A 23,312-nucleotide genomic window follows, 5' to 3' on the forward strand; every position below is an offset into this window, starting at 1 on the left:
ACATGATTACGAGACAGAGCACATGGCATGATAAACAACACTGACAGACACATGATCACAAGACCTGAGAACACGGCAGATGCATGAACCGTGACAGTACCCCCTCCCCTAGGAACGTCCCCTGACGTTCCCAGACTCCTGTACCTGTTGATTGAAGTCATCAATAAGGGAGTGATCCAGTATGTCCCTGGCAGGTACCCAACTTCTCTCCTCCGGACCGTAACCTTCCCAGTCCACCAAGTACTGAAATCCGCGTCCCCTCCGCCTAGAGTCCAGAATGCGATTGACCGAATAGGTTGGTTCCCCATCTACGAGTCGCGGCGGTGGGGGAACCGGGACTGGCGGATTAATGCGTGCAAAAAAAACGGGTTTAATTTTGGAAACATGGAACACGGGATGAATCCTCCTGTACACTGGAGGGAGGTTGAGGCGGACTGCCACCGGACTAATGATCTTGGTGACAGAAAACGGGCCAATAAATTTGGGAGCAAGTTTATTCGAAACGGATCGGAGAGGAATGTCCTTAGTAGAAAGCCACACTTTGGAACCGACGACGTATACGGGAGGCCTAGACCGGTGGCGATCGGCTTTGGCCTTGGTGCGCGCTCCCACCCGGACTAGAGTCTCACGGGCTCTAGTCCAGGTGCGACGGCACCTCTGGACGAAGGCGTGAGCGGAGGAGACCGCAACTTCGGATTCCAGACTGGGAAAAATTGGTGGCTGGTAACCTATACTACATTCAAATGGGGATAGGCCCGTGGATGATACTGGTAACGAATTGTGGGCGTACTCCACCATCGACAGCTGTTGGCTCCAGGAGGAAGGATTTCTAGTGACCATACATCGTAACGCTCTCTCCAAGTCTTGGTTGGCTCTCTCAGTTTGCCCATTACTTTGAGGATGGAACCCCGAAGAGAGACTAACAGTGGCCCCCAGTAATTTACAAAACTCTCGCCAAAATTTGGACACAAACTGGGGTCCTCTGTCGGAGACCACGTCTGTCGGGAGGCCATGTAACCGGAAGACGTGGTCCACGACTGCCAACGCTGTCTCCTTGGCTGAAGGTAATTTGGGCAAGGGAATGAAATGAACCGCCTTCGAGAATCGGTCCACCACGGTCAAAACTACCGTGTTACCCTGGGAGGGTGGGAGGGCGGTAACAAAATCTAGAGCGATGTGGGACCAGGGTCTCGAAGGGATTGGCAGCGGTTGTAGGAGCCCATCAGGAGGTCTGTTAGAAGTCTTACCAATGGCACAAACTGAACAAGCCAAAACAAAACTGCGAACATCACGAGCCATAAGTGGCCACCAAAATCTTTGTTTTACCAAATGTAAGGTTCGACTTACCCCTGGATGACACGCCACATTGGAACCATGTCCCCACTGGATAACTTCGGACCGTAGACCTTCTGGCACAAACAAACGGTTAGGTGGGCAACCGGCCGGAGGCGTTACCCCAAGTAAGGCTGTCTTAACCTTCGATTCGACCTCCCAATTGAGGGCAGAGACAATAAGTGTCTCGGGAAAAATACCCTCGGGAGTGGACGGGCGATCGGAACGGTCAAAAATACGTGACAAAGAATCGGGTTTAACGTTTTTGGAACCCGGGCGGTACGAAATGGTGAAGTCAAAACGTCCGAAAAAAAGTGCCCACCTAGCCTGCCTAGAGTTCAGTCTTTTAGCTGTTCTGATATATTCCAGATTCTTATGATCGGTCCAAACTATGAAAGGTACCCCTGACCCTTCCAACCAGTGACGCCATTCTTCCAATGCCAGTTTGACCGCCAACAGCTCTCTGTTACCAATATCATAATTTGACTCAGCTTGCGACATACGATGAGAATAAAACGCGCAGGGATGCATCTTGTCGTCCGAGGATGAGCGCTGGGAAAGCACCGCACCTACCCCCACCTCTGATGCGTCGACCTCCACCACGAACTGACGTGAGGGTTCAGGGGTAATAAGAATAGGTGCCGAAACAAAGCGGCTTTTGAGTTTAACAAACGCTGCTTCCGCAGCGTTTGACCACCTGAACGCCGTTCGGGGGGAGGTCAAGGCTGTCAGAGGCGCGGCTAGTTGGTTGTAATTACGAATAAAACGTCGGTAAAAATTGGCGAAACCCAGAAACCTCTGTAGGGCCTTACGGGAATCTGGACTTGGCCAATCCACCACAGCCCTCACCTTCTCGGGATCCATGCGCATACCCTCGGCCGACACGATGTACCCTAGGAAAGGAACAGACTGTGCATGAAAATCGCATTTCTCCGCCTTGACAAAAAGCCCATTCTCTAGCAGCCGCTGGAGCACTCGTCTGACGTGCTGAACATGTTCCTGGGGAGACGAAGAAAAAATCAATATGTCGTCCAGGTAGACATATAGAAACTGATCGACCATGTCTCTCAGCACGTCATTGACGAGTGCCTGAAAGACCCCTGGGGAGTTGGACAAGCCGAAGGGCATGACCAAGTATTCAAAGTGCCCCCTGGGGGTATTGAAGGCAGTCTTCCATTCATCTCCCCCCCTGATGCGGACCAAATGATAAGCGTTTCTTAAATCCAATTTCGTGAAGATGGACGCTCCCTGCAACCTCTCGAAGGCTGAAGATATTAGCGGCAAAGGATAAGTATTCTTTACCGTAATATTATTCAGCCCTCGGTAATCAATGCAAGGTCGCAGAGATCCGTCCTTCTTCCCCACAAAAAAGAATCCCGCCCCCGCTGGAGAAGAGGAAGGTCGTATGAACCCCGCTGCTAGAGAATCAGAAATGTATTTCTCCATAGCCTCTCTCTCAGGAACTGAGAGTGAATAAAGTTTGCCCTTAGGCGGAGACGTACCTGGCAGTAAGTCTATAGCACAGTCATAGGGACGATGAGGAGGAAGAGAAGCAGCCCTAGACTTACTGAACACTTCCTTCAGGTCGAGGTACTCCGCGGGCACGTTACACAGATCCGCCGTCTTCTCCTGAAACACAGATCTAGAAACAGATGAACAAGCAGACACAAGACAAGACTCATAACACTTAATGCTCCACTCAGACACAGACTTGAGCTGCCAATCTATCCGGGGGTTATGTTTGGTGAGCCAGGGGTGTCCTAAAACAATGGGTGCATGAGGGGAGTCCAGGATGTAAAAGGGGGTGCTCTCACGGTGGTTGCCAGACACCGTGAGAGTGATGGGTTCCGTGATGGAGGTGATGGGAGGGAGGGTCTGGCCATTGAGTGCGTGGACGGCGATGGTCTCGGTGAGGGATCGGACAGGTATGTGATGTAGAAGTGCGAAAGAAGAATCCATAAAATTACCCTCAGCTCCCGAATCCAGCAGTGCGGTGCAGTGCAGGTCGTGATGCTGCCATCCTAGTCTAACTGGGAGGAGCGTTGAGGTGGAGGTGGATGAGGACTTTGCAGCGGAGATCCCACCCGACAGTAGCCTCATACTTACTGCCGGGCTGGCCCTTTTACCGGGCAGCTAAAGGCGTAGTGGCCAGCCGCCCCGCAGTAAAGGCAAAGGCCATGAGATCTCCGCCTCTCCTTCTCCTCCCAGCTAAGTCGGGCCCGACCCACCTGCATGGGCTCGGGATCGTTGAAGGGGGCGACCGCGTTATTGCCGCTGGCTCGAGATGGAAGTCCCTCCCCAGGGGGAAGCCGAGCGGGCATCCACCGCCGCTCGGCTCGGGAGAGTCGAGAATCTACCCGCAGTGCCAGATCAATGATGCCGTTGAGATCTGCGGGTAGTTCCAGGGCGTAGATCTCCTGTTGAACGCGGTCAGCCAGCCCATGCAGGAACATATCCGCCTGCGCCGCCTCGTTCCACTGACACTCAGCCGCTAGGGTGCGAAAAGCAATAGAGTAATCAGAAACGGATCTCCCCCCCTGTCGGAGATCCGTCAATTGCCGCGCGGCCTCTCTTCCGGTGGCCGCGCGGTCAAACACCCTCCTCATTTCAGCGGACAGTGTCGAGAACGAGGCACAACATGGATCCTGGTTCTCCCACACCGCCGTGCCCCACAAGGCCGCCCTCCCCGTTAACAGGGTGAGCGCGAACGCCACCTTGCTCTCCTCACTAGGAAACGTGCGCGGTTGCAGCGCGAAATGCATGGAGCACCTAGTGAGGAAAGCTCGGCAGAAGCTCGGCTCACCGCTGTACAGCTCGGGTGGGGGAAGGCGGGGCTCCGGTTGGTGTGCCGCTCCAGCTGGTTCAAAATGGGCGGCCGGAGCGATAGGAGCGGGCGGTGTGGGTGGCGCAGGGGACAGTATCACCTGATGTAACCGCTGGGTCAGGTCAGACACTTGCGTCACCAAAGCGCCCACGCTCTTCTCCTGAGCGTTCAGCCGGGAAATACAATTCACCAGTGCTTCCTCCGCCGTGTTTGGGGTGCCTCCTGCTGCTTCCATGATTGGTCCGATAGTTCTGTAACGTGTAGCAATAAACAAAAGGAAGCAAGTGCAGGTTATGATAGTTTATTGAGAAAGATGCAATGATGGGTAGAACAGATAATCCAGACGTGGTGAACCGGTGCTTTAGTGGTGGTGAGATCTCCCGGCTGATGACACAAGGACTGGATGGCAGAGTGCAAACGTGTCGTGAAACTCCCGTGAAGTGCGGTGACGATCCAACGACGAATACACAATCCAACAAGACACGAACCAAGACAAAGAGACATCCAGACAAACTATCGGACAGGGGAGAAGAGAATGGCGTGAGTATATGTAGCAGTCTGTAATGATGAACACCTGGTGCCGGACTGATTAGCAGCTGCACTGAATGAGCATGACGAACAACACAGACAGACACATGATTACGAGACAGAGCACATGGCATGATAAACAACACTGACAGACACATGATCACAAGACCTGAGAACACGGCAGATGCATGAACCGTGACAGTCGGGGCTTATTTCTGCGATAACTACCGGCTGCCTGTACATTATCCCTTACTTAAAACATGTTCTACAGTTTCCTCTATCAAACAAACATCACATAAACCTGCCATAAACCCATAGACCAGCCTAGCCTGGTATTAGCTGTTTTTTTTTTTTCAGCAGGGGAGTGAGATGTTTATATTTGGTTATTCTTTCATTTTTAATGATTTAACGTTGTCTGCCTCACTACTGGGTGTATTACTGCCCTTCACAGGTCAAAGTTGAAACTAAATTCTTATATACAGTCTTGTATTATGCAAGAAGATGGCAAAAACCATGCCAACATATTCAGATGTTACTCCTCATCTTCCCTTTTTTAACAGTGAACAGTTCAGTTAATACAAGATACAATATATTCTGTCCCTCTATGTTCTATAGTATTATATTAGTTCGCCGGTGCATTTCTTTATTTTTCCTCTTGGGGTCAGTATCTCCTTTAGTGTTTCGTTTATGTTCTTCTTCATGGATTATAACGCATGTTTCTACTCGGCACTCTGTTGTGATGTGCGGACACAGCAGTAAAAAGTTGGTTACACGCTGTTTGAGAAAATGTCCGGAGGTCAGGTGTTGACATTCTTCACTCTTCTCAGTCCCCTTATCTTTGGGAAGCTTTGACATGCCATAATCTGTAAGTTATTAGCTGATAATTTTGTTTTTCTAAATGTTTAGTTATTTTTCTGGTACTTAAGAAGTCATTTTAACCTCTTTCAAGCAAAAAAGGTTGTTTGTTATCTAAGTCAAGCTCATGTTGCTAGCTTCTGTTTAGTATGTGGTTGTGCAATATCTTATAAGTCAATGTGAACACTGCTTTTACTCAACTTAGGTCGTCAGGTTGTACAAAAGTACAAGTACCTTTTGTTTTACTGTGTAGCTTCGATTAAGGCTTGCTGAGTTCATGTTCTACTAAATCTAGAGGAAAAGAGTCGACCTGTTATATTCTTACTGATATGTTGAAATAGTATTTTAAATTGCCTGTGAATCTGTGCACTGAAACTGCAATTAGCTGCAGTATATTCTGCAACCACATGGTGGCAAACTGAATCCTTTAAAGGTGTAATGTTGTGATTCTTATATCTTGAACTCTTATCGCTTCCAGTATTTAAATTCACAGCAATGTATCTTGGTTTGTTAAATAATGTATTTTTAATGGAATTTGCTTGTATGTTCACAGTTTTACAATCAAAAAGAGAGGTCTTCAGTAAAGACACTAAGAAGAAAACTGTGTCCTGTTATTCCTGGAACCACCTTCTCTTACTGTTTAGCTCACTGCATAGGCTGAGTAGCCACACACTCAACCGAGGGCAGAAGACAATACCTGCTTTAGTGGAATGTGGTGCTTGGGCAGTGTCTCCATGTTCTGTGGTGAACAAACATCTTTTGGCAGAACAGCTGGCAATTTTTTGCTGTTCAACAAGTAAAGGACAATTGCAGCCAAAGCGTTTCCATCAGGTGGATATTAAATACTTTTCTCAGTACTGTGCACATCTTGTGGACCAGTTTCTGTAATGGTGTCAAACACATCACTGTCTGCACATCTGACTTTTAGGAAAAGTTCAGGTTGAGTCTGGTTCAAGTGCCATTTTGCAACGAACTTATGAGGACATTAATTCCTTGGTTTAGTGCATGGGCAGTGCTAAGTATTTTTTATTTTTTTTTGTCAAAACAAACAATCACTCTCCCTAACCGAGAATAATATGAGATGCATGTTTCCAGGACTGACACACATATTTTCGATGTTCCATTGCCTAATGAAACCTCTGTACATCTCAGTGGGCAGCTCTCAGACTCTGCTTTTTGCTTTCTAGCAAGACACATTTTCTTTGTGTTGTCAGAAATCCACTTTCTTATTACCATGTTTGACAGAACTTCCTTAAGTGTGATGTCTGGTTTTGATGAAATAGGACAGTATGAGAATGACTTCACATGGATGCACTGAAACCCCATTAAGCCACTTCTTCTGGAAAATCCGGAAGCCTGTTTGCATTGCTATAGCTCACAGCTCACCGCTCCCTTGATGGACACGTCAACAGCGCAGTTCCAGCGCAGATTCCGGAGCATTTCGCAGACACTTTAGATAAAGCTTCTCGACCCTACGGCTTGCTAAAGCGTCCCAGAAGCAGCTGTCCTACAGGCGAATCTCCCACCCACCCACCGAATTGAATTTCCATAGGTGGGATAGCACGTTGTTACATAGTAGCATCCAGAAAACAAACGCTGTAGTCCAAATGAGCCGTTCGTTGTAGTTCTTGAAAAGAGATTTTTTAAAAACTAATATCTCCCTTTGGAGTGGACTTTGAGATTTGTAACTTTGTAGATGTTTTTATGCCCAAACATACACAAAAGTGAAAAAGTATAATAGGACCCCTTTAAAGACTTTTTATTGTATTCGTACTTGTCCTGTGCTCTTTCCGAAACTTACCGTGACAATGTCTAATTATTTTTTCTTCATAAACTGCCAATGTATTTATGTGGACTTGACAGTTTACTTGTTTTATCTAAATAAAAAGTCATACTGGTAAAAAAAAAATGAATACATATAATACATAAAATGTGTGAATACAGTATTATTATTTATATAACTAAATAATATATAATCTCTTTAACTTATATAAACACCTTATTAAAAGACTACATAAAGTACTAACTCAACAAAGTTATGATGCTAACTATTGCAGGGATGTCCTTGCTTGTTGTGTTCTATATATTGTATCTTGTTGAGCACCATGAACAAGTTGCACTTGAATTTCATTGTACAGCTGTGTAATGACAATAAAAACCATTCTGATTCAGAGAATCAGCAGCCAGTTTTTAGTAGAGCAGTATCAATGCTGTGACGACAGTGAAAGCCAAACTGAAAAAACTCAAGATTATGAGTTTACAGATAAATGTGGAGTTGGGAAGCTACCACTTTCTCCATGAATTCAGACAATATTGAAAGATTTGAAATAGGGTGATAGTAATATGTATATTAAGCGGATAAGACTGGGATAAATCCGAGAAGAACAAAGAAGCCAGTTGGGCAAACAGACACATTTTTAATATGGTATCTTTATTTATATTTGTTTACCATTGCTGAAGCAAAAAAAGTAAGGCTGAAGAGTGTATGAAACAGTTCCATCACCCCTGTTTAAGAAAAACATTTTTCTCTTTTAATTAAGACATGAATAAGCTGTTTATTCTCACAGATTATATGGTTTTAAGCAATTATATTTCTTCAAAACAATATATCCAATTACACTGATGTTTATGCAACATTATAATAAACTATAAAGATAATCATGAAAAGGCATTTAGTCTTGAATATTTTTTTGTTTACACACGTAACTTAAACAAATGTTATTACTATCTGATAAAGTAATTTTAAAGGACATTAAAGATAATGAACGGGAAATCACTGGGAAATTCACGTGTCCCACAGCAGCGTCACACACAACTGCAGGACTAAACTTTGCCCACTTTTTTGAAAAATTCATATTTGTTTACATTCACTGTATTGTGGAGGAGTTTCTGCATGATGGTGGTTCACGGAAGCACTGCTGGCCACAGGTATCTGCAAAGAAAAATGAAGTACAATCAGCTTCTTTGCTTATTGACTGGTTATTAAATAATTATCCCACCCATTACCCATTGCTTTACACATTTCCAGTACATAAACACTGAACACTAATGAAGAATAATGAAACTATTTTCAAGCTTTTCTTACCTCTGAGCTGTTAAGATCATGGAAATGATTGGGCCTGAAATCAGAGGGCTGTGGAGTTAAAACTTGTGGAGCAAACGGCACCTTTGGAGAAATGCACATGTAATGTTTAATTTCTTCTTGCTGTTACTGTAGATGGTATAAATGCACTTAAACTGGGAGGCAGTTCCAGTATTACAGGTGTATAGACATTTTTGTATTTCAAATGGAATTGGAAAAAGTAAAAAAAAAAAAAAAGAAAAAAAAAAAAATCTTTCTGAAATATCCTGATGTGGAACATGCTTTCATCCATTTTTATAAAAAATAAATCACATATTCACATAATTCCCAACCTTGTGTGGAAGGTCTAATGCGTAAGAATTATGTTAAAAGCTTGAACATTTGGTTTGAACATTAAAGGGTGAACAGCATAACTATTAAAAATGTTTGTTAGTTCTTGTAAAAGTGTGACCGCAAGTATGTAGATATATCCATAATGTATGTACATATCTGAAGGGTTCAGCTGACAATTTTTTTTGGAAACCCCTGACTTTAAGCATTACTCACCTGAGGATAACAGCAACATGAGACTTTACAAGCAAAAGCTGATAGACAGATGGAGATGATAAACTGAAGGAAGGTGAATAACAGCAATACAACACTGATTCCCCAAAAGAGAATCTGAGAGAAAAATCAACATTAGCACAAAAAAACAAAATAATCGATAATTAGTACACTGGCTGCTCAGCAGTCAAGAATCTATTATCCTTAAGGCTCATACGGTAATATATTAATTGATTAAACAATTACAATTAATGTATAATATCAATATTTTCATGCAGTTATTGTAAGAGATCAATAAATCAGTAAAAAAAGGAGTGCTTGATCTTTTACTGACAAGTTTACTGACCACACAGTGATCTTACTGTAAATATAAATATGAATATAGAAGTTGAAGACATACCGTATAGTTTGCCTGAACATAATAACATTGAGAGTTATTGCAGTAAGTGTACGGTAGTCGTCGAGCCAAATCCAGTGAAATGAAAATAAAGGCAATGGCTGCGGTTAAAGCACTGAAAATGTTCATTCCCAGTGAACCGTTCACCTATGGGCAGAAAAAACAACATTAGGTTATTTAACATTTTGTGTTATCGTTCAGTGTTAAAGTAGATGTAAAACTGTATATAATTTGATAAAAATAAACAACTCGACATACATAAATAAAATATAGCCCCAAGCTGCAGTCATCAGGGTCCAAGCACCAATGTCTTATGTGGATGATTAAGTGATACAACTGAAATGCCTAAAATCTGTAGAGGAGCTGTAAGAAAACATCTATCAACATGAAATCCATAACTTTTTGTCGGAAGATGATCTGATTTGATTCTGGTGAAAATTGGACCAACGGTCGAGGAGAACTTTGAAAAAGTAGGTTTTGATCAAAATCAAAATGGAGGATAGGAAGTACAGCCGACCATGGAAAAATAAGTTGATTAATTATAGTTTATTAATACGTTAATAAGTTAGTAACAGTGCTTTGAAAATCATTATTGATGGTTAATGAATAGTTTATCACTCTAGACCAATAGGTGGCACTGTTACCAAATTGATGTAGTATGGTCAGTGTGAGGTGACAATGGTACATACAAAATTTGATGCAAATATGTGAAAGTATTGCAGAGATACGGCCTCAGATGCAGTTTGGCATCTTTTCAGCAAATTTATTGATGCGTTAAACGAAAACCGCTTTGTATGTTGACATGAAATCCATAACTATTTGTCAGTGTGGTCTGAAGATGATCCAAATCAAATTTGGTGAAAATCTGATCAACAGTCTATGTGAAGTTTGAAAAAGTAGGTTTTCAACATTAATCAAAATGGCGGACAGGAAGTTCATCCAATTATTGGATAATTGATATCAATGTTCTCTGCATGACTCAAGGAATATATTGAGATCTTTTGTTACAATAGGCCAATTTAATCACGTTTTTAGCATTTTTAAAATTTATTTCGTATAACGTTTGGCCACAAGGTGGCCCCCAAACCTTTTGAGTACGGTCAGGACATTGTGCCAAAGACACATACCAAGTTGAGTAATGATACGCAAATGTGTTCTTAAAATATAGCATTCAAATAAAAACAAACAACTAAAGAAAAAACAACTACATTTTTTACTTTTAGACTTCATTTGACTCAGCATGAGCCAAGAATTCAGAGAAAAAAAATATTTCTGGGCTTTACGGTTCAAAGTTACTGACATAAACATGAGTGAAACTTTGGACAAGTGGTGGCGCTAGAGAGTTTGAGTTAGAGACTCCTATCTTGCTATGGTTAATGTTGGGACTGTCCTCTATCTCAGTGTTTTTCAACCTTTTTTGAGCCAAGGTACATTTTTAACTGAAAAAAAATCACAAGGCACACCAACAATCGAAACTGTAAAAAAATGAAACTCTGTAGCCTATTAGGGCTGGGCGATATGGCAAAAAAAAATGTATCACGATAATTTTTTTCATAGCAGTCGATATCGATAATTATTACGATAAATGTCAAATCTTTATATCTATCAATATTAAAGGGAGATTTTTTCTCCTTAATGAAAGAAAAACCAGATAGTTAATTATTATTTATGGTTTATTGTCAGAACAAGACATATTTTCCAAACAATGATCAATTGAGGTAGAATACAGATTAGAATATTACTATCAAAATCAACATCAACAGAATACAATATTATTAATATTAATAGAATATATACAATTCTTAAAAAAAAAGAACTGTAATATGATGATTTTTAAGTAGCCTATATTTATCATTCAACAAAAATAAGAATAGACAAATCTTTTCAGCATGCCAATCCCTTTGTGCAGCTGATTTAACACATTTTGTAAAATATTTTAGCTGTCTGACAACATAAATAAAAAAAATGGCTCAGGGCTCTATACTTACTTTTCTTGCTAGGAGCACTTGTGCTCCTAACTTAAAAAAAAAAATAGGGGCACAGTCAAAATTTTAGGAGCACATTCTAACCAATAATCAAAACTCTGATTAAAAAAACGAGGTGCTATTTGACTCAAAGTGATTTACAGGGGAATTTTGTTTTTTACCTTTGTTTTTATCCTTTCATTTGTTTAATGAGGCTCAGATGTGAAATGAATGCAATCAAAATCATAAATTCATGTTGTGATTAATGTTTTTAATATAAAATTATGACTACAGAAATTTAAATAACTGAACAGATCTGCCAGCAGGTGGCGGCAAGACACTGATTTAATTACTGAATCATATCGTTCATTTGATTCGTTTGAACGGATGGTTCATTCGGGAACAAAACAAGTGACTGTCTTTATGAATGGGAAAGTGAATCGTTTCACTAGATTCGTTTAAAAACGCACGTTTCATTCATAAACGAAACACCACTGTGTTTGAATGGAGATGCGCGCAGTTGTGACTTATTTCAGATTGTTCGACGTTTGACGAAGAAATAGAGCTAAATCAGGCAATAGTGTTGTAGTCAGTCAATGTAAGTCACTTAATAATAACTTCTTGTTTATTTAACTGCTGTATTAAATAGACCAATTAGGTGAAATTGAATAATATCCCACGGCACACCTGACGATCTCTCACGGCACACTAGTGTACCGCGGCGGCACAGTGGTTGGAAAACACTGCTCTATCTGTGTGCTAAATTTCAAACCTTTCCACAAGCAGTTCAATAGGCTGCCATACACTCAAGAGCGGAAGAAACAGAAGAATAATAATAATGAGAACACCAACAGATACAATACAGTGTTGTAGCACTTCTGGTGCTTGGACCCGTAAAAAACAAGTGTTGTGTACATACCAAACACAAACTGGAGGGTGAATTATGTTTGTTTTCTGCAGCAACACAGAGTGAACCTGCAATAATATACTGAGAAGAGAGAAAGGGGCAAATATTGAGGCTTTTGTTTGAATCTGTACAGATGGTACTCAACCAGAATTAACTTATTCCTGTCATGTGTATCATAAGATTGTTGTGCTGAAGACACTTGCTTGATTGCATTTCCTATAGCGTAAGAAGATGCAGTGTCTCATTCCACAACTCATTTATAATCTGAGACAATTTAATGCACTTTATATCTGCCTTTGGAAAGTAAGCACACTTTAAGCACCACTGTAACGATAATATTTTACTGTAACAGTAGTCAAATAGCTGGAACAGTTATTCCAATAATTATTGTTATTATTACTACTGCCAGTAATTGAATCATTATTTTATATTCATTTATAATATATATTACTGAGCAATGCTGACAAATGTGATTTTGCGAGTGTCATTGAATGATTCAGTTGTATTTACTTTGTGTCGGTACACATGGCGGTAATAGACATTTTTGGTTGACTACCTACTGTAGCTCGTATTATAGAAGACAGAACACTAAACTGTATAATTTCTTACGATGAGAGATCCCCAATAAGGAATCCCACTATAGGCAAAGATGGATGCTGCATGAACTGTCGACACAATGCCAAACAGGAGAGTCATCAGACCGATCATTATCTGGACAGTCTGTGTAGGACAAGAAAAACAAAACAAAAGTCTTTTATAAAGTAAAACTGTTTTAAATGGACTTATTATTGCTCTAGGGGAAAAGGAAAAAAATCTAAAAGTGTGTAAATTATTTCATTGTTTACATACATAATTCATATACTGATTCACGTAAAAGCAAAATTACGGTTTACTTGAGATTTTTTTGATAGTTTGTTCCTAAAACACTAAATTTTAAATAACAAACCTTATGTTTGTGTCTTTACTCCTGTACTTTTCTTTCCTCACGCTGACATGCACTAATAAAAAACAATGATGTGAGAATGAAAACTTTCTCACCCCGAGAGCTTTTGGTTGGCCGGTCAGAAATGCCTGAACTCCATAAAGAGGTGAAACTCCCGCCAGCTGTTGTACATAAACGGGCACAGGAGCATTTGGCGCAGTCCCAGCTGCTGTTGTTTGTATTGGTGGTTGCAGCTGGATGACAAAAGAATTCATGGGTACGGCAGTCGACATTCTCGTTTCAGGATCTGAAATTGACCAGCACAAAATCAGTAAATCAAAACATTTAAAGGATATGATTATATAACAGATTGTCTAAGTAGAAAAATAAAAAACTAAAAACTAGGGAATACACTGTATAACAAACAGCTCATGTTAACCGATCAATACTAATTACACTGAAGGCATTTAGGGCATTTAAAAAAAAAGCAGACGTAATCCAAAAATAATCACTTGTATAAAGGAAGTTAGATGTAGTGTAAGTATATTAATTTATTGTTTACCAGGGAAAATCCACTCTTCAGCTGGTTTTCACGCTTTGCTCTGAAGTTCTGTTCACTCTTCTGAAATAAGCAAGTGCAAACTGTTTGTCATTGTAATTGCTGATACTTTTTCCCAAAGTGAAAGGGGAAGCAGGCTAAGCTCAGCTTTGTCATGAGATAATAAGAAGTTAAACCCACACAAAAAAACTATAAAAAGAGAAGTTTTTATAAATGTGTAATTTGCATGTTGGATTGGAAACCAGGTGAAATTACCATAGTGAAACAGTTAACACTCTTTACTTGATAACAGATTAAACTTTTTTGCTACTTAGAAGTGTAATAAATCTGAAATCATTAGCATTAATTGTCCTCTTGTCAAATGAAATTCAACCAAATTGCATTGTGTTGTGAATAAAAACAAAGGATGTAGGCCTACACTTTGGTGGTTCGATACAAGCTTCTGAAAAAATACCATTCTACTAACGTGCTTTTAATTTCAACTCGTTGTTAAAAGTTACTTTTTCATAGTTGTTAGTATAGACGGTTTCATCGGGCGCACGCGCCTGGACCTAAGTTAACTTCCGGTCTGTGTTTGTTTATCTGTCTGGTTCGTGTCGCGGGCTACAAACAGCTAATAATGAGTAATGAAGTTGTCAGGTTATTGTGCTGTGGTATGTGTTTCCCAAACATTTATTTATTTGTGGCGACCTGCCACGATATAAAAACCGACTGATTTTCCAATTGGAAATTGGAATTAATAGACGAATTAATTAATCTATTAATAGACTTCGTTGAATAAACGCAATGCACGTTTAAAACTCAAACCGAGGCGTGGGTGTTTTTATATCACTGTATTTCTGAAGAAAGACTGTCTTTAGAAAATGTCATTTTCATGTCATCCTGCATAAGGCAGCGTTTTTAAATTAAGAGCTGCTTTGTCTATAGCCGTTACCGGGGAAACCTCGTTTCTCGTGCTTAAAGCACCTCCTGCTGGCAAATAATGAGTTTGCATTTTTAATAAATCAGTCTAATTTACGCAGCCAACATATTTCGCTTGTTATTAAAAAAATAATCTACTCTAGAAGGATTTAGCTGTTGTTATTGATTCTATTTGGATGTCTACCGGAAGTTAAGTTTGGGCCACAAAAGCGCGCATGCGCAGTAACGTTTGTTTATGTTGTTGCCGTTGAAACCGTCTATATAGACTATGCATATTGGAGTTGTTTACCTGTTATTGAAAATACCCAGATTCTGGTATTGTTTGGTTTGGTTTTGAAATTAGTTATATTTTTCTTTTAATCAAAATGGGGTCTTTTGCAGCATGTGCTATATTAACAAACAATGTGTTGTGTTGTTCTTTGACAAAATTGACCACAATATAAAATGAAGAATACAGAACAATTGTTTGGGGGGTACAACCTACAAATCAAGTTTAAATGAACACTTTCCAAAGTGTTGAGAAGTGATGCAACACAAGAAGTGTGGCATTTAATGAGGTAATTGTGTTTTGATTGTATTTGCTTCTTGCTATTTTTATTTTGTTGTGACTTCATAGTCCCCTGTTTGGTGTATGTTTAGAATATGATTTGTATGATTGTTATAGTTTCTTTGAGTTACTAGTGATTAAACAATGTATCACAGTCCACTGAAAGTCATAAACATTTAACTTCAGCTGATCAGTTTCTCCTTAAGTCTATTTTTAGTAAAGTGTTATTGCAATGAATGAAAGAAAATTAATTAATTAATTAAACAAAAGTTAAGACTCAAAGGGGTCAACTAAAACACTACCCATAATGGCGACTTCAAATGAAAAGTTTAAAAAGTCACCTAGCAATTTATTGTCCTGTTAAAGGTCAAACTGCTTTTGTAATCAGTAGTGAAAATGGTAATGTGTTTGGTGTTGTTTAATCATCCCCTGCTGGAGATCTCAAGAGATTTAACCTGTTTGACTGTTAAGTCCATTGTAGTTTTTTTTTATGCTTGTCTCTTCTCTTTTCTCTGTTTTTGTTGTTCCTCCTGCGATTCTGCTTGTTAACAGCAGGTGTTCATCATTAATGATGCATCACTAATGCTTCACTCTGCAAAACCGTAGTTCTCTATTTAGCCAGGTTAGATGCCTGAACTAGGTAACATTTGGGGCTGTACAGGCTTATTGTGAATTATTGTTTAGTAACATGAAATTTTCTAAAAATACCAAATATTAAAGAAAATATAATAATAATATAATAAAATACTGAAATTAACTCTAGTAAATTAAGAGAGGGAGACAGAAAAAAAATATATAATAAGGGTTCATAGAGAGGAATAATTGCAGTTTATTGACAAATACTCACCACTACTATAGAGCCTTTGTAAATCAAATTGCATATGAATGCATGAGTATCAGATAAATGTAAAATATGAATACAACTTTTGATTGATTGGATGTAATAAAAGAAAAGACATTTCAAATAAGCCAGTTACTGTCACGTATCAGTCGTTCCTCACTCAACTCATCATCACAGATCACCGTCACCTGGATCCAATCACCCGCGCACCTGTCCTCAATCATCCTCTTCACTATAAAGCCACTCTCCACACACCACTCATGGTCCGGGCTCGTTCTAGCGAAAGCGGACTGCTAGTGTCTCTCTACGAGTCTCACTATCTGAAATACTTTCCTTATTGTACTTACCTGATCTCTGTCTCGTTCCAGTCTTCCAAGTTCCAGTCCTCTGTGTCTTCGCAGTTTCCAGTCGTCAGTGGTGTGTGGCCGTAAGCTGACTTCCGCGTCAGCGGAGGGTGGCGGATTCACAAACTCTCAGTATCCCTCCGTCTATCGTTCTTGGAATCCTCCAGTCTCGCCACCTGTAACGGAAAGGACCTGTTATTCACTCTACGTTTCCACCCGGCTCTGAAATCATCTCTACAAGTCATACTCACCATCACGAACTCTCCATTCACCTCCGGCACTGCTGCTTTGAATAAATAAAACATCACCTCTATTATACTTACCTTGTTGTCCCGTCTGCTTCATAACAGTTACTAGGTCTTTCAACAGTAAAAATGACTGTAAACCAACACCTTGCACTAATAACCCTATGAATGGAAGAAAAGTGCAACACGCAAAAATAAAAACGCAAATCATTGCATTACTGCAGCTGGAGCTAAAGGCTCCATTTGCCTTAGAAACAATGCCTAATTTACGCAATTTAACGTTTTGCATTTGTTACATCCCAGGGGTCCGTTCTTCGTACCTCGCTAACTAAGTTAGCTTGATTTGATTGTTGACGATTTTGCGTGATCTTGGATCGTTCGGTTCTTCGACGCTCATCCGGGACTTGCTGTCATAGCAACAGATCAGTAAGCGTGAACCTGCTCTGGAGCAGGCTTACTTTAAAGTCCGCCTGAAATCAAAATTAAATTTTTTTGGCTTTTAGTATGAATATATTAGCCTTGAGGTTATCTATAAGCTAGTGTGCTGCAAAACAAAGACAAAATTCGCATTAACAAGATATGGGCATTCAAAACTTACAGTCTCGTCACTTCCGCCAATATGAATAAAGGATTTGGATGATATCACCGTGCACTTCAGTTTCTCATCAAACGTTCTGTCCAATCAAATGCTCTCTAGAGTCCGTAGTGTCCCGCATCCTACACAGAGACGCGGAGGAGATCATATGCGCTCATATGTGCGGTCGGCATGTATTAAACTACACAGCCTCAGCATGATAATGATCACTATTTCGTTTTAGCAAGTTTCATATTGAATTTGTGGGGTAATTTATTAGTCTGTGGCTGTCATAAGCTTACAAATGCGGCTTTACCGAGCTCAACGGCTCTTGCCCGAGCAGAGATAAATGGAACGCTATTGGCTATTCAAAATTAGTGGGCGGGGCTGGGCGATATGTTTTTGTTTCAGTTAAAAGTACATCACCACATAGAATAACGCTGCATGTTTCAAGGCGCTTCAGTGGACCTTTAAGTAAACAGGATTAGATCGCGGCCACTCAGTTATGTCCGCTTCATTTATACGAATTAATTTTGTACTATTATATTACAAGTCAATGATGGCTGCGCATATATGTGATGCAGGGTATTTTATTAAAAAAACAATTGCAGTCTGTCGTTTGAAAAGTGCATATGTCACTTAAACATAGTTTGTGTAACACTGTTTTCCATAAATAAATATTATCAATGTAACTAAAGATAATGCAGTATTTGATTCTCTTATTGATTTCAAACAGATACATACAGGTAATTAAAAAAAGGGAAATGTAGCCTACTTTTAATTATTCTATTTCATATATTTGATAATTTCAGATTTAATTTATATTTTACAGTAGTAATAGTAAATTACTTTGTGTAATCAAGATGAGAGACCCAGGCTATAGAAAATATTTCTCTATTGCAGGTACATTGAATTATGATCATGTATGTCATGCAATCATGACCTATGTCTGTAGCTATAGCTGGGTTGTTCCCAGGCTTCCCTAATGTGATTGGTACCATAGACTGCACACACATTGCCATCAATACTGAGCGCGCTCCTTCAACATTTTTGCCGACCAATCAAAGAGTTGCCAATCAATGTTTCTATTATCGATACGTAGCCCCTTTTAAGCCAGCCAGCGATCTCAATTAACTTCATCCAGCTACTGATCATAAACAACAGGTGCGTTCGGAGAACTGGAATAGCGAACTTACAGTTAGCGTGATTATTTGATATTGAATGTGTCATTTGATCTTGGACAGGGGCGTCGCTGGGAAATCTATTTCGGGCCCTGGCAATTTAGTCCCCCTTTTCACCCAACTACAATGCCCCTGGTCTTTGATGTAGTAAGCCATGTACGAAGAACGGACCCCTGCTGCTCAAAACAGTGTCAATACAATGAGAACAAACTCAAACATGTGTAATAACAACTTTGACAAACAACTGCAAATGTCTTTTTTATTATGCAATAGCAATTTTTTAAGTTTGCAGTCGATTAAATGTAATATACTAATCATTAAACATTAATCAAAACTGAATAGTAAGTTATAGTTTTGAGTGTTTATTTATCTAATCAAATCATTTAAATCCGTTATCTATCACTTTGACTCCCTTACTAGTGCACTGACTAAACTAGAGCTGATTGAGACACAGCCAGAAGTTACTTCTTTTCTCCTTTTTTCTGTTTTCACAATTTTTCTCATTTTAAACAGGAACTTTCCAAACAGAGAGAAAATGTCATGTTGCTGGTCAAGGACCCGCATAAACCAGCTAAGGACCAGCATAAACCAGCAAAGGACCAGCATAAACCAGCAATGGACCAGCAAAGGACCAGCATAAACCAGCAATGGACCAGCATTAACCAGCAATGGACCAGCATTAACCAGTGAAGGACCAGCATAAACCAGCAAAGGACCAGCTTAAACCAGCAAAGGATCAGCATAAACCAGCAAAGGACCAGCATTCACCAGAAAAGGACCAGCATAAACCAGCAAAGGACCAGCATAAACCAGCAATGGACCAGCATTAACCAGTGAAGGACCAGCATAAACCAGCAACAGACCAGCTTAAACCAGCAAAGGGCCAGCTTAAACCAGCAATGGACCAGCATAAACCAGCAACAGACCAGCTTAAACCAGCAAAGGGCCAGCTTAAAGCAGCAATGGACCAGCATTAACCAGTGAAGGACCAGCATAAACCAGTGAAGGACCAGCTTAAACCAGCAAAGGACCAGCTTAAACCAGCAAAGGATCAGCATAAACCAGCAAAGGACCAGCATTAACCAGAAAAGGACCAGCATAAACCAGCAATGGACCAGCAATGGACCAGCATTAACCAGTGAAGGACCAGCATAAACCAGCAAAGGACCAGCTTAAACCAGCAATGGACCAGCATTAACCAGTGAAGGACCAGCATAAACCAGCAAAGGACCAGCTTAAACCAGCAATGGACCAGCATTAACCAGCAATGGACCAGCATTAACCAGCAATGGACCAGCATTAACCAGTGAAGGACCAGCATTAACCAGCAATGGACCAGCATTAACCAGCAATGGACCAGCATTAACCAGCATTAACCAGTGAAGGACCAGCATTAACCAGCAATGGACCAGCATTAACCAGCAATGGACCAGCATTAACCAGTGAAGGACCAGCATAAACCAGCAAAGGACCAGCATAAACCAGCATAGGACCAGCATTAACCAGCAAAGGACCAGCTTAAACCAGCAAAGGACCAGCATAAACCAGCAAAGGACCATCTTAAACCAGCAAAGGATCAGCATAAACCAGCAAAGGACCAGCATTGACCAGCAAAGGACCAGCATTAACCAGCAAAGGACCAGCTTAAACCAGCAAAGGACCACCATAAACAGCCAAGGGACCAGCTTAAACCAGCAATGGACCAGCATAAACCAGCAAAGGACCAGCATTAACCAGCAAAGGACCAGCATTAACCAGCAAAGGACCAGCTTAAACCAGCAAAGGACCAGCATAAACCAGCAAAGGACCAGCATAAACCAGCAATGGACCAGCATAAACCAGCAAAGGACCAGCATAAACCAGCAAAGGACCAGCATAAACCAGCAAAGGACCAGCTTAAACCAGCAAAGGACCAGCATAAACCAGCAAAGGACCAGCATAAACCAGCAAAGGACCAGCTTAAACCAGCAATGGACCAGCATTAACCAGCAAAGGACCAGCATTAACCAGCAAAGGACCAGCATAAACCAACAAAGGACCAGCATTAACAAGCAAAGGACCAGCATAAACCAGCAATGGACCAGCATAAACCAGCAAAGGACCAGCAAAGGACAAGCATTCACGGTGTTCGGACATTTAACGATTAAATTACTGCCCAGTAGTCATTTTTTTATTAAAATATTATTAAAATAAAATATTTATTATTAAAATAATTTTTATAGAAATAATATCAAGGTTGTTCAGCGGGATAATAGACAATCGTCTGCTTCAAATACATCAGGAGCAACAGCGAGATGATTGACAGGACCATTGTGGAGGCAGGAGCACAAGAGCGCAAAGTGAACTTTTGTTAAATAAGAAAACATATATAGGTGCATGCAGGTATATAGCCACAGGAACATGGGGTTGGACAATTAATTTATTGGTGGATGGCCGAACACCGTGAAACACCGACTTTGCAAGCCTAAGCTTCATTTTTTTTTGTCTAGCTAATACCAACATTTTAGTAGGGCTGGGACACGATTAATCGCGATTAATCGCATCCAAAATAAAAGTTTATGTTAACATACTAAATGTGTGTTTACTGTGTATATTTATTATGTATATATAAATACACACACATACATGTAAAGCCTTTAAAAAATACTTATATGTGTGGATAGTTAGGGCCCGAGCCCAAAAGGGCGAAGGCCCTATTGTTTTTCTAAGGATTATTATTATTATTATTATTATTATTATTATTTTTTTTTCAATGTTTTGGGGGATTTCGGGGGCCTTAACATACACGAAAACTCTTGAAACTTTGCACACACATTGGAACCTGCGGCCATCAGGGCCGGACAGACTTTGACATGGGGGGGTCACCTGGGGGGGGCATGGCACAGCGTTAAAAATTGCGACTTTTGAAGGGCTCTGGAGCGCACAACGGTTGATCTACAGTCACCAAAATTCATACACATATAGACCTCATCGGGCCGAACAAATTTCACACTCATAGTCCGTGCTTCGCCAAACAGGAAGTCGGCTATTCAGGGATGTCTAAAAAGTGCATGCAATGGAATTTGAAATACTCCTACTAGGCCTTTCCACCGATTGCCACCAAACTCGGTCAGCATGATCTCAAGACATTGGGGACGCAAAATTGCCAGGGGATTTTTGATATCTCGAACGGTTTGACCGTGACGGGGCGACAAATTTATGGCGAGAAATGAGAAACAGGAAGTGCCTAATAACTTTGACATACTTTGTCTGATTTTGACCAAACTTCAGCAGTTTGTTCATCGTCTGATGCCGATCACAGAGATGTGACTATTATGAGTCAAAGTTATAGCGCCACCAACTGGCAGCAGAAAGCGTGACGTTTTTGAAACGCTTTAAACTCAGCCTCTTAAGTTTACTCAATTTGCTTCAAACTTCATCACAATAATGTCAAAACACGACCGATAAGAATCTGTGAAGGGCGTTATCCATAACTTTTATCATGTTGCCATGGCAACGTGTCAAACTTTAACTTTAGTTTTTTGTGTTTTTGAGCCACTTAAAATGCTTAGAATTTCATGAAACTCAACACACACATCTGTATTAATAACAGTTAAACACTGATAAAAGCCCATAAATGGGCGTGGAGCAGGCGCTCCATAGCGCCACCTTTTGACAAAAGTTGGGGGGTTACTTTGTCCTACAGTCACCAAACTCGGTACATATATTGGACTCATCAAGCCGGACAACTTTCTAATTTACACCCATTAGCTACGACCAACAGGAAGTCAGCTATTTTTATTTATATATGGATTTTTGGAAAAATCAAGCTGTGGAATTTGAAATACTCCTCCTAGACCTTTCCACCGATGGCCACCAAACTCAGTCAGCTTGATCTCAAGATATTGGGAATGCAAAATTGCCAGGGGATTTTTGCTATCTCGAACGGTTTGGCCATGGCAGGGCGACAAATTATGGCGAGAAATGAGAAACAGGAAATGTCTAATAATTTTGACACACTTTAGCTGATTTTGACCAAACTTAAGCAGTTTGTTCGTAGTATGATACCGATCACAGAGATGTGACTATTATGAGTCAAAGTTATAGCGCCACCAACTGGCAGCAGGAAGTGTGTTGCTTGCAAAACGCTTTTAAATCAACCTCTTTATTTTACTCAATTTGCTTCAAACTTCATCAGAATAATATCAAAACACGGCCGATGAGAATCTGTGAAGGGGTCCTTGATACATCAAATGCTGTTGCCATGGCAACATGTCAAACTTTAACATTTGTTTCCTGTGTTTTTAAATATAGCTGTGAATAAATTCATATCACTCATAGCAGAATCAGACAGTTCACAGCAAACTTTGTCAACATGATGCCAAGATACTGAAGATGTTAAATTGTAAACGGCTTTGGGACATCTTGAACGGTGTTGATGTGGTGATTTATGAAAGTAACAATAAAAAAGATGAAGAGTTATTTTCATATATCTTTAAATTGCATTATTCCAACTCATCAAAACTTTTTACATATAAACAACAAGAAATTCTTAGGAAATACGTGTAGTTTCAAAATGTTATCATGCTCAGAGGCCCCAAAAACATTAAAAGTGTCACATAAATTTGTCAGATTAAAGCTCTAATACCAGGGATGAACACTAGAGGTCCTCATAAGATAAGGAATCGTTTGACCTCTAATGCTATTTAGCTCATTCTCAGTGTATAAGAATGAAAATATTCCATAGAATCAGTTGATATAGACTGT

The 23,312-nt window shown here is 40.3% G+C and overlaps 1 protein-coding gene across 1 annotated transcript; it reads right to left on the reverse strand.

The window, feature by feature from the left end:
• Nucleotides 1-7,998: 7,998 nt before the first annotated feature.
• On the reverse strand, nt 7,999-13,647 carry LOC141333027 (membrane-spanning 4-domains subfamily A member 8-like). Its single transcript, XM_073837973.1, has 7 exons — nt 13,471-13,647; nt 13,042-13,152; nt 12,445-12,513; nt 9,565-9,708; nt 9,168-9,281; nt 8,625-8,705; nt 7,999-8,471 (listed from the first exon to the last, which is right to left on the reverse strand). The coding sequence occupies exons 1-7, from the start codon at nt 13,645-13,647 to the stop codon at nt 8,391-8,393; spliced, it is 777 nt and encodes a 258-aa protein (XP_073694074.1). The 3' UTR covers nt 7,999-8,390.
• Nucleotides 13,648-23,312: the final 9,665 nt, after the last annotated feature.

The sequence above is a fragment of the Garra rufa genome, chromosome 4, assembly GCF_049309525.1.
Source record: "Garra rufa chromosome 4, GarRuf1.0, whole genome shotgun sequence".
Lineage (NCBI taxonomy): Eukaryota > Metazoa > Chordata > Actinopteri > Cypriniformes > Cyprinidae > Garra > Garra rufa.